Source organism: Pezoporus occidentalis, unplaced genomic scaffold (genome assembly GCF_034315485.1).
Source record: "Pezoporus occidentalis ecotype Australia unplaced genomic scaffold, CSIRO_AGI_Poc_V1 ctg6, whole genome shotgun sequence".
NCBI classification, from domain to species: domain Eukaryota; kingdom Metazoa; phylum Chordata; class Aves; order Psittaciformes; family Psittacidae; genus Pezoporus; species Pezoporus occidentalis.
Window position 1 is genome coordinate 9,400,844 of NW_026915943.1, and position 9,511 is coordinate 9,410,354.

Genomic DNA, 9,511 nt, shown 5'->3' on the forward strand with positions numbered 1-9,511 from the left:
GCCACCACGAAGGCCAATCCCGACACCAGTTGGCGGTACGTCACGTCCGGTGGTGTCTAGGCCGCCAGCCAGCACGGCCCGGAAGAACTCGTGGGGCTGGCTGTGGCCCCGCCCCCGGAGCGCTGTGGCGGAGGAGGCCGCAGGTGTGTTAGCCCAGGCGGTGGGACGCGATCGAAGCTAAGCAGGGCCGGGAGCGGGGCGAGCGTGGATGGGACACGGGAGACACTGTACGGCATGTGTGGGGCTTGGGTCGCGGGGGGCCGGGCTCGGGCCCAGCCTCGGGGAGGGCTTATGGTGGACGCAGGGTTGGGCGTTGAGGCCCTCCTGGGGTGGCCTGACCACCGCGGCGGGGCCGGGAGGGCAGTGAAGGCCGCTGGGCAGGAGGAGCGGAAGCCCGCTGTGAAGCCTGGCCTGTGCTCCCCACTTCTGTGTATGAGTTCGGAGTGACTGGAGTGTGTCTGAATGTGGGGTCGTTTGTCGGTGAGGTGGTGGCGTTCTCTATCCTGGATGCGGGTGAGCAGAGGAACTGATCCTGCTCCTGAGCTTTGCTGGTGGTGGCGTTGCTCATCTCTGCATTGTCCATCAGGTGTTTGAGTCGACAACCAGCGCTGAGATAACAGGAGTTGTTACAAATACCGCTGGATGTCGGCTGCTTGCAGACACTAAGTGAAAATGAACAAAGAGAGACAAATCGAAGATGATGATGATGACAGTGATGAGTTCGAAGCCTTTATGGAGAATTTTAACCAGCTCGAGCTGCTGGAGACACACAGGCATTTGATTCCTGTAGGAACTCAGAGCTGTTGGTCAGGACAGTCGGATGATGATGACGATGAGCAAGAAAGAAGTGAGGAATGGTACGAAATGCAGGAAAAAAAGATGGAAAAACATCCAGAGAAATTGCTACTCTGGGCAGCTGAAAACAATCGGGTAAGGTATTTCTTCGGTTCGTATGAACCCCTGACAAGAATGTTATTTTGAGTGTATTTGCAGTTTCATCCACAAACAAAAGTGCACCTACACTTTCTTTTATTCCTTTGAACTATTTAGATCCAGTTTTGCAAGCCATTCTATGTAAAACATCTCCCTTTGTAGCCCCCACACAATAAAACATGTCTGGATCAAAAGCTTTGGGAACAAAAGCTTTGACTGCTGTTCAGAGTGAAAGCAGTAGCACTTTTCTTAAGCTTCTGTATACTGAAAGCATGCGAGGCTCTTCATGGCAAGTCAGCCTTTTGCTGGGGTGGAGAGGATGTCTCTGAACTTTCAGTTTCTAAAATCCATATGGACATAATAGGTGACTGTTTTCCTATATTTTTACAGAAAATAAAGCTTTTTACTCTTGGGAGTGAGGGAGAAATGCCCAAGATTCCTGTTAGGTTATTATGCCTTTATGTACATTTATGTTTATTCGTTGCCTTTTTTTACATGCACACAAGCTCTGTCTACATTTCTGTGGAGGTACTTATGTTCTCAGAGTAAATGGGGAGAAGGTGTAAGTTAAAGGTGCCTTAAGGCATCACAACTACTGCTCATGTTGCATATCTTAAAACAACAAAAAAAAAACAAACACCCAAAACTCTAACAAAAACCCAGCAACAATAACTGGTTTCATTTTTAAATTTCTTAACATAGGGCCGTAGAACGTTTTGGGTTGGAAGGGACCTTAAAGCTCATCCAGTTCCAAACCCCTGCCATGGCAGAGACATCTTCTACTAGAGCAGGTTACTCCAAGCCCCATCCAACCTGGTCTTGAACAGTGCCAGGGATGGGGCAGCCACAGCTTCTCTGGGCAGCCTGTGCCAGTGTCTTACCACCCTCACTGAAGAATTTCTTCCTAATAGCTAATCTAAATCTACCTTCCTTTGGCTAAAAGCCATTCTCCCTTGTCCTGTCACTAAGAAAGAAAGCTCCTCTCCAGATTTCTTACAGGCCCCTTTAGGTATTGGAATACTGCTCTCAGCTCTCCCCAGAACCTTCTCATTGCACTTTAAGACTTTTTGAGACTGACAGAAATTGCTTTTCTGTAAAACTTTGGCACAGTAAAAGCTGTGCATCTTGCTGGCAGAGTTTCATACTAATTTGCCTGTTTTTTTCAAACAGCTGAGCACAGTGAAGAGGCTCCTTACGGAAAAGCTGGCTCCAGTCAACGCTCGTGATGAAGACCAGTACACTCCTCTCCATCGTGCTGCCTACAGCGGGCACCTGGACGTGGCTCATGAGCTGGTGGCACAAGGGGCAGACGTTCATGCACAGACAGTGGATGGCTGGACACCCCTGCACAGCGCCTGTAAGTGGAACAACACCAGTGTGGCCGCATTCTTACTTCAGCAGGGTGCGGACATCAACGCCCAGACAAATGGCTTGCTGACACCATTGCACATTGCTGCAGGAAACAAGAACAGCAGGGAAACCCTTCAACTCCTGCTGATGAATCGCTATGTGAAGCCAGACCTGAAGAACAACTTGGATGAAACAGCTCTTGACATTGCCAGGAGGACTGATATATATCACTATCTTTTTGAAATAGTAGAAGACTGCATAAATGCTGTGTGCCCTTAAAAGTTGTGGTGACGCTTGTGAAAATGGGATGTTTGCTGCCTTCTGTTTGTGTCCTGCATGCTCATCCCTGGTGGTCTGTACCTTTGCAACGAGGTTTTCATTTAGCATACTTCAGTATTCTTCTCAGGCAAAATGTCACTTCTTGCAGCTCTGCTCAGTGGTCTCACTCATACTTGGAAGCATTTCTACTGTCACACAAGGAATTCAGAAAGTCTTGGTAATTCCAGTGAGTTTCCATTTAATTAGTGCATATTGGGAGGGGCCTTTGTAATTGATCTGTACTATTAAAGCAGGAGAGGAAACTGGAATGTTTACTTGATGTGAAAGAATTCTGGCTTGGTAATGCAGAGTTTGGCACAGCTCAACTTGAAAATTATTTTTTTGAGAAATTTAACTTTTTTAGACCTGCATGAAAGCTCAGAATGAATGTAACTTATTTGGGTGATACACAAAATGTTCGGTGATCCTGGTGTAAGGCTTCGTATAAAATAAAATATTTAATCCTAAGGAGTTTGTTGTCATATTTTTAACTGAAAGCACAATTATCAACGCCATTGCCTGTTCATAAAATCATTAATCATAGGATGACAAAGGAATTTTGTTGGTTCTTTTTTCCTGGTGCTTTCCAAGGAAGTGACTTTCTATGAAGATCCTGTTTATTTTTTGTTTGTGAATTAGATTGAGAAGTTTCAATGTCATGATTATGCCATAAATTAGAACAAATCAGCTTCAGCTTTTTACAGGTAAACAGCCAACATACTATTGTGTCTGACTGGTTACAGCTAATTTAGTGCAGGACGTATTTCATAGAATCAGCTAGGTTGGAAAATACCTTCAAGACCCTGGAGCCCTACCTTTACCCCAGGGTTGTCAAGCCCACCACTAAACTATGTCACTAAGGGCAAAGTGATCTCCATGCCTGCCACTCACTGTCGCCAGTCACAGCCACCCCTCATCTGTCTCCTCAGCTGTCGCCTCTAACCCTCGTGGCCATCCCTCACAGCCTGTAGCTATTCCTGCTTTCACCTCATGTTCTTTTCTCACAGCCACGCCACCTCTCCTCTCGTGATCCTCCCTCATGGCCACCCCTGCTCTCCCATCACAATCTCAACTCCCCCCCCCCTCCGCCATGGTCGCCCCTCCTGTGTCCTCACGACCACCCCTCCTGTCTCTCCCTGACACCTCTCACAGTTTCCTCTCATGGCCACCCCTCCTGTCCCCTCAAGATTTCCCCTCATGGCCTTTCACAAATGCTCCACCTCTCCCTTTACAACTTCCCCCCATGGCTGCCCCTCCCAGCCCATCATGCTGCCCCACGGGCTGCCCCACCTTTCCCCTCATGATCTTCCCTCATGGCTGCCCCTGCTCTCCCCTCACAGTCTCCACCTCATCCCTCATGGCCACCTCTCTTGTTTCCTTATGATCTCTTCGCACGCCTCATGACTGCCTCACCTCTCCCCTCATAATCTTCCCTCACTCCTCATGGCCATCCATCTCCTCCACTTTCGAATCCCGAAAGAGAATCCCTCATCCCAGCTCAAATATTTATAAATATTAAAAAACCTTACTGATATTTCCCCCCAGAATTCCTTAATTTCCAGACTATTTTCTTATTTGACACTTTAACTTTCTGATCGCTTGTATTTCTCTTCCAAGGCATCCACATCCGAGTTGGGCTTCCAGAAGTCCTGACTGATTTGGCTGCTGTCACTTAACCACACTCAAGGTGACGGGGGTGGGTTTGTGTCTTAGGACTTGGTTTATATCTCATAAACTCTCACTGCTGTATGCAAAGTCTTGGTTTCAAGGAAGCTTCTGTGGGGGTAAGATTCCAGCGCAGCGAGCAGGACAGCTTCTCTGGCAGCAGTACTGGTTGACTAAGTGCCAGCTGCTTTTCTTTCTCAGAACGGCCTGCAAAACAAGGAGTCAAATCTACTTCAGGCTTATAAACAGTATCTCAAACTGTTTAATAACGCTTTCATTTTGTGAAAAGCGTTATTAAAACCAAGCTAGTACTTTTGAGTAGATCTGCGTCCTCCTCCCAGTAAAACTGGGCTATACGGTCTTTATTTCCATCAATCCACCATTGCCTCAGGAGGGACAAACACCACTTTAGAATGCAGGCCCGTGGTGATCCCCCACAGGGTACAAAGTGTGATGCCTGTGCCCACTTCTGAGCGCGTTCTGACTGACTCAGCCGAGGCGCTTCGGGTGCTGCCTAGAGCTGTCACTCACCCTGTGCCCCCAGCGGGCCGGCTGTCCCCCGGGGATGGTGACTGGCCATCCCCCTTGTTAACCGCCTGTGGACGGGATAAACCAGCCCCGCTCGGCCGGGAGAACAGCGAACCTGCCTCCCTGCACCAGGCTGTGCCAAGAACCGGGTTCCGACCCCCGGGCAAACCCACCCAGGCCCAGCCCCAGCCCCAACATGGGGGTGAGCGGCACCGCCCCGCCGGGCGCGGCTCCACCCTCCGCTCCAGCCCGCAGAGAGGCCGGAGCCGGGGTGCCGGTGCCCGTGCTGCTGTGGTAACGGGGTCGCCCGACTTCTCCCTGCCCCGCCGCGGCGGCGGCCATGAGGGCGGCGACGAGGGAGCTGCCGGCGGCGGCCGAGGAGACGGGCAGCGATGTCCGCGGGCAGGCAGCGGGAGGCAGGCAGCCGTGTGAGCGCGGCGGGGCCCCGGCCTGGCGGCGGGGTTCGCCTCCCCGACCGACCATCCGTCCGTCCAGTGCGGCCTTCCCCCCGCATCCCCGGCTTGTCCCTGGTGGGGAGCCGAGCCTTTACCCCCGCAGCTCCCCACTGATCCCCCGTGGCCACCTTGCGTGATGGTCCCTCGCCTCCCCGGGCACCGTGCACCCTGCCACGGCAGTGCCCTGCCGGCATGAGGAGCCCTAGTCCCTCTATAGCTCCATGGGGATCTCTGAGCAGGAAATCTCCATGAAGACCTATGTGCTTGGCCGTGCTTTGGGCTGTTCGCTATGGGCAGGCACAGCGGCCATGTCTCCCTTGGAGATCCACCTCGCCCGCTGCTAGTTCTACCCACCACCACCCTGTACTGCTTCATGTCAGGGAGCAGGGCCGTGCATTTTGTAAACAACTTGTCTTAAAAGTGTATTAAAGACAGAAGTAAAGCAGCAAAAAAAATGGCATTCAACAAAGCATGTCAGCATTCAGGGGATTTAAAATAACTGGTTCTTTTGTCATATGTTTTGCTAACAGGGAAGAAATCTGTGTATGTTGAACCATCTAGGAGAGTTAAGGAACTACTCGAAGAAGAGCTTTATATTCGGAAAGAAGCATGCTATGTTAAACATCCAGTGGCAGGTAATCCTCCTTATCAGCAAATGACATAGCTGGATGCCACAATGTATGGTCTCACGGATGTTACAAAGGCTTAAAGTACTAAAGATAATACAGAAACACTATAGAAAAATATAACAGGAATGTATGATCTGAATGTATAACAAGCTCAGTATATAAATGGTATTTATAGCATAATCTTATATGCACAGCGTAACAATGCTATGTATAACAAGATCAAACAGATGCTGGTGTACAGATTATTCAGCAAATTCCTTTTAATCTATATACATCTGGAGAATTAGAGATGCTACCGAAGTGGCCTGGGCTCAGATAAACAGCAGATGTCAGGTTGGATGGTTACTTATTTACACAGTTTAGATCATTAGTAAGTTTATTTTTTTTTTACCCAAATTAGATGGTTAGTGAATTGTAACCTTTCCACAAAATAAATTAGCTTTTCTGTTTCATTTTAGTGGTGTTTGGTTTGTTTTGAGGGTTTTTTGTTAGTTTTCCTTGAGGGGTGAGTGGTTGTTTTGTTGAGGGCATTTGGTATTCCAGTTTGACCAGTGAATCATACTGGATGCATCAATTGTATTACTGCTTTTTTATTATAGATCAGCTGCATCCTGCTTCAGTTGGGAGTTTAGTAGTCTTAAGATGTTCTACAGACAGTAGAGAGCATCATACACCTTCAGCAATCTGAATTGCTCTCTGAAGGTGTCAATCTCTTTTTGTTAACTGTGGAGGAAGATTATAGTGTTCTGCTTAACTGCTTCTCATTACTGTATAGACCAAAGGTTACATTAATTCTAGAACAAGTTGAAGTAATCAGTTATACCATTATTATTGTGACAAATTATTAACAGAGGCTTTGGAAGGAATTTGGAACATGAAAAAGAATTTCTCCATTGGAAGCCTGAATCCAGTGCCACAGAACAGAAACAGTCTACTTTTACAGCCTCAATTCTACTCAAGACATACAGGAATGAAAAGTAAGAGTCAACAATAAGAAACTTTCACTGTAACACCTTAATTTAAAATTGCAGGGTAGTATTATAATTCATGGACATCTCACAGGACTGCAGTTATATGGTCTTATAGTAATCACCTCTGGGCACCTTTCTGCAGAGCTAACCCACCTCTTTGTTTAGTAACTAGCTAACAGTCTTTAAATCTTTGCTTAAGAAATATGTTTAGGAGTGCTAGGTGTTGAGCCATGTTCATATTCTGAAATGTTTTGTAAATGTCTAGAATAATCACTTGTTTCCTACTGGCAGGTGGTAAGTGTTGGTTTCATGTACATAATGAACCTAACATGCCTTTCCTAACATCCAACCTTAATAAATTCAAATGTTTGGAAAAGCCCTTCTCCAACACACCTACTGAAAAGAGGTTGTTCTAGGCACCATTTCAGGCATTCTAGCATTTGCCTGCAATGGTCAGCTGGTGCTCTGGAGCATCTATTTCTTTTTTTACAGTCTCTGGAGTGTGGCTTTTGTGGAGCAGACCTGTTCCTTATGAGCTGGCAGATTTTAGCAGTCTCAGTGTGCCTGCCTTCTCTCTTCTAGTGGAATGTATTGACTTTGTAGCAGAAGGTGAAAGCTTCCAGTGCTAAGGAAACAAGAGCTCATTAGCTCTGTAAGAGGAGTATCATTACTGCCATGAGCTTGCAGAATATATGAACTAGCCTATTTTGCCATTAAATTAAGCTTCTTCCTATGTTCTCAGGGGATAGTTGTTTAAACATACAGCTAGCTGTATGACTAGCACCTCTTTCTCACTACCTTGGTCTTGTGAGCTCTGGCGGAAGTGCATCTTAGTTAACAACAGCAGCATGAATTAAGTTACTGCTAGTACAAGAAGTGTTTTACCAGCACAGCCTTCTGCCATGCTGCCTTTACTGTAGAGTTACTACTTGCAGGAATAGTTTGGTTATAGAGCAGGCTTAATCAGTGCCAGGTATGAACTGCAGTCACTCCTGGTATGTACTTAAACAGAGAAAATTTTAGCTACACCACAGAAAATAGAACTACAGAATGCCTCAGAGTTGTGAGATGCTGGCATGATTTTAAAACTTATGTACCCAAGGCTTCTGGTGGAAGCACATGGAATTTTCAAAGATCCTGGTTTCCACCACTTTGTTAAATTCCATGGAGAAAGAACAGCTTTAAACCAAAGCAGTTTATTCAAATTGATTTAGGCGCTGAAATGTATGGGATCTGTTGGTTTTCCTTTGTGAATTTAAATGTCCCTTCATTTCCAGCAACTGCTGCTGGACAAGTGGTGCTCTTCTCACTGCTGTACTGCCTTGCAGCAGAATAAGCAGGTATCGTGAGAGAAGGGGTGGCAGAAAAGATACAAGACAGGAGAAAACCAGGGAGCAATCTGGCTTCAGCTCCTATATTCATCAGACCATTTCCATTCACACACCCTCTTCTGTGTAAGGGATAATGTGGTAGGATACTAACTGGGAGATGGAGTAGGTATAGGCTATATAAATGGGCAAAAAAAGAGTGGTTTCTGGAGAAATGAGCCTACAGTGGTTAGTGCCAGAAGGAAAGGCATCAAAAACATGAAAAGGAAGAAGCACAGACAGACACAGGGAATGAAAAAGGAGGCATATAATAGCAGTTTAGGAATTCCTGAAGGGAACTGGAGATAGGAGAGCACAGTTCAGCAACACAGAGATAGAAACTGTAAGAAATGAAGGAAAAAGATGTAGGAGAAATAAGTAGAAGAGCAAAAGAGGAAAAAAAAAAAAGAATAAAATATATATACCTATGTTGCTGAATTTACTGAAGTTAATGTGTTGATTTTTGCTTCTCCCTTTTACTGACTTTCCCTAAAAGTGAGTAGTGGTTGAGGGGCTCACTGTGTGGTGTCTCATCCATCCTTAGAGCAGATCTTGGTTTTTTACAGATGACTGAACTTTAGTGCTGTGAAGACCTGACCCTGTGTGTCAAATCAAACATCAAAATGACTAGCTGCCTTTGGAAGTGTAGATCTCTATTTTTAAGATTTTGAAGAAAGTTCTGCTTGGAAAGGGAGGTATTTTTTCTTTGTTATTGTTTTATTCGTATCTTCACACTGTTTTAATATGATATTGTAGTGGCCAAATGTCATCCATATTTCAGCCAGTGATGAAGATGTCACAACAAAATGTTCTTACTGCTGTAAAACTGAAAGTTTTCATTGGCTTCTCTGTTGCAAAGTCATTGTAAGTTCCAGCAGAAAATTGTAATGTCATTGAAGAGATGCCTTAAAGTGCCTTATGCTGAGTCCATTCATTAAACTGAGCAGTTTGGAAGCCAAGAGTTTGTGATTCGATATCTAGGTTTCTTCTCAATCCTACTGGTGAGGGGGTATGGCTGGAGGAAAGGATGGATTCTGTAGGTCAACTATTGTTTGCACAGCTGGTGCTGAAAATGGGGGCTTGGCTTTTATGACTGTGGGATGTCCCCTCTTTGAGGATTAAGAAGAGATTGAAAGAGGTGAGATTCACCTCAACAAGTGGGGAAAATGTTCTGTTTGTTTTGATCTAGAAGGATCCATGGTTGTTTCCTAAGTGCTGTGACAACCTGAGAAATACCTAATAGTGATCTTTGCCAGGCCAACCTGGGGAGGAGAACTATCAGTAGAAGTGACAGG

The 9,511-nt window shown here is 46.1% G+C and overlaps 2 protein-coding genes across 3 annotated transcripts; both read left to right on the plus strand.

Annotated features, from left to right (window-relative positions):
* The first annotated feature begins 93 nt into the window (after positions 1–93).
* ANKRD49 (ankyrin repeat domain 49) lies at positions 94–3,069 on the plus strand. Its single transcript, XM_062639334.1, has 3 exons — positions 94–143; positions 587–930; positions 2,104–3,069. The coding sequence occupies exons 2-3, from the start codon at positions 673–675 to the stop codon at positions 2,560–2,562; spliced, it is 717 nt and encodes a 238-aa protein (XP_062495318.1). The 5' UTR covers positions 94–143; positions 587–672; the 3' UTR covers positions 2,563–3,069.
* A 2,010-nt stretch (positions 3,070–5,079) lies between these two features.
* Positions 5,080–9,175, plus strand: CUNH11orf97 (chromosome unknown C11orf97 homolog). Of its 2 annotated transcripts, none has more exons than XM_062639337.1 (4): positions 5,080–5,222; positions 5,780–5,884; positions 6,730–6,855; positions 8,783–9,175. In XM_062639337.1, exons 1-4 carry the CDS (start codon positions 5,135–5,137, stop codon positions 8,788–8,790), a joined length of 327 nt encoding a protein of 108 aa, XP_062495321.1. In that variant the 5' UTR covers positions 5,080–5,134; the 3' UTR covers positions 8,791–9,175. The 2 variants fall into 2 exon arrangements, with proteins under 2 accessions (XP_062495321.1, XP_062495320.1); XM_062639336.1 differs by lacking the exon at positions 5,080–5,222 and adding an exon at positions 5,279–5,649.
* The last annotated feature ends 336 nt before the right edge of the window (positions 9,176–9,511 follow it).

Bases quoted from the DNA above. Each gene is read 5' to 3' on its own strand.
- CUNH11orf97 (XM_062639336.1), top strand. From the start codon at position 5,508: ATGTGCTTGGCCGTGCTTTGGGCTGTTCGCTATGGGCAGGCACAGCGG. The intron at 5,650-5,779 runs GTAAACAACTTG...TTTTGCTAACAG, and splicing joins GGAGCAGGGCCGTGCATTTT to GGAAGAAATCTGTGTATGTT. The intron at 5,885-6,729 runs GTAATCCTCCTT...AATTATTAACAG, and splicing joins TGTTAAACATCCAGTGGCAG to AGGCTTTGGAAGGAATTTGG.
- ANKRD49 (XM_062639334.1), top strand. From the start codon at position 673: ATGAACAAAGAGAGACAAATCGAAGATGATGATGATGACAGTGATGAG. The intron at 931-2,103 runs GTAAGGTATTTC...TTTTTCAAACAG, and splicing joins GGGCAGCTGAAAACAATCGG to CTGAGCACAGTGAAGAGGCT.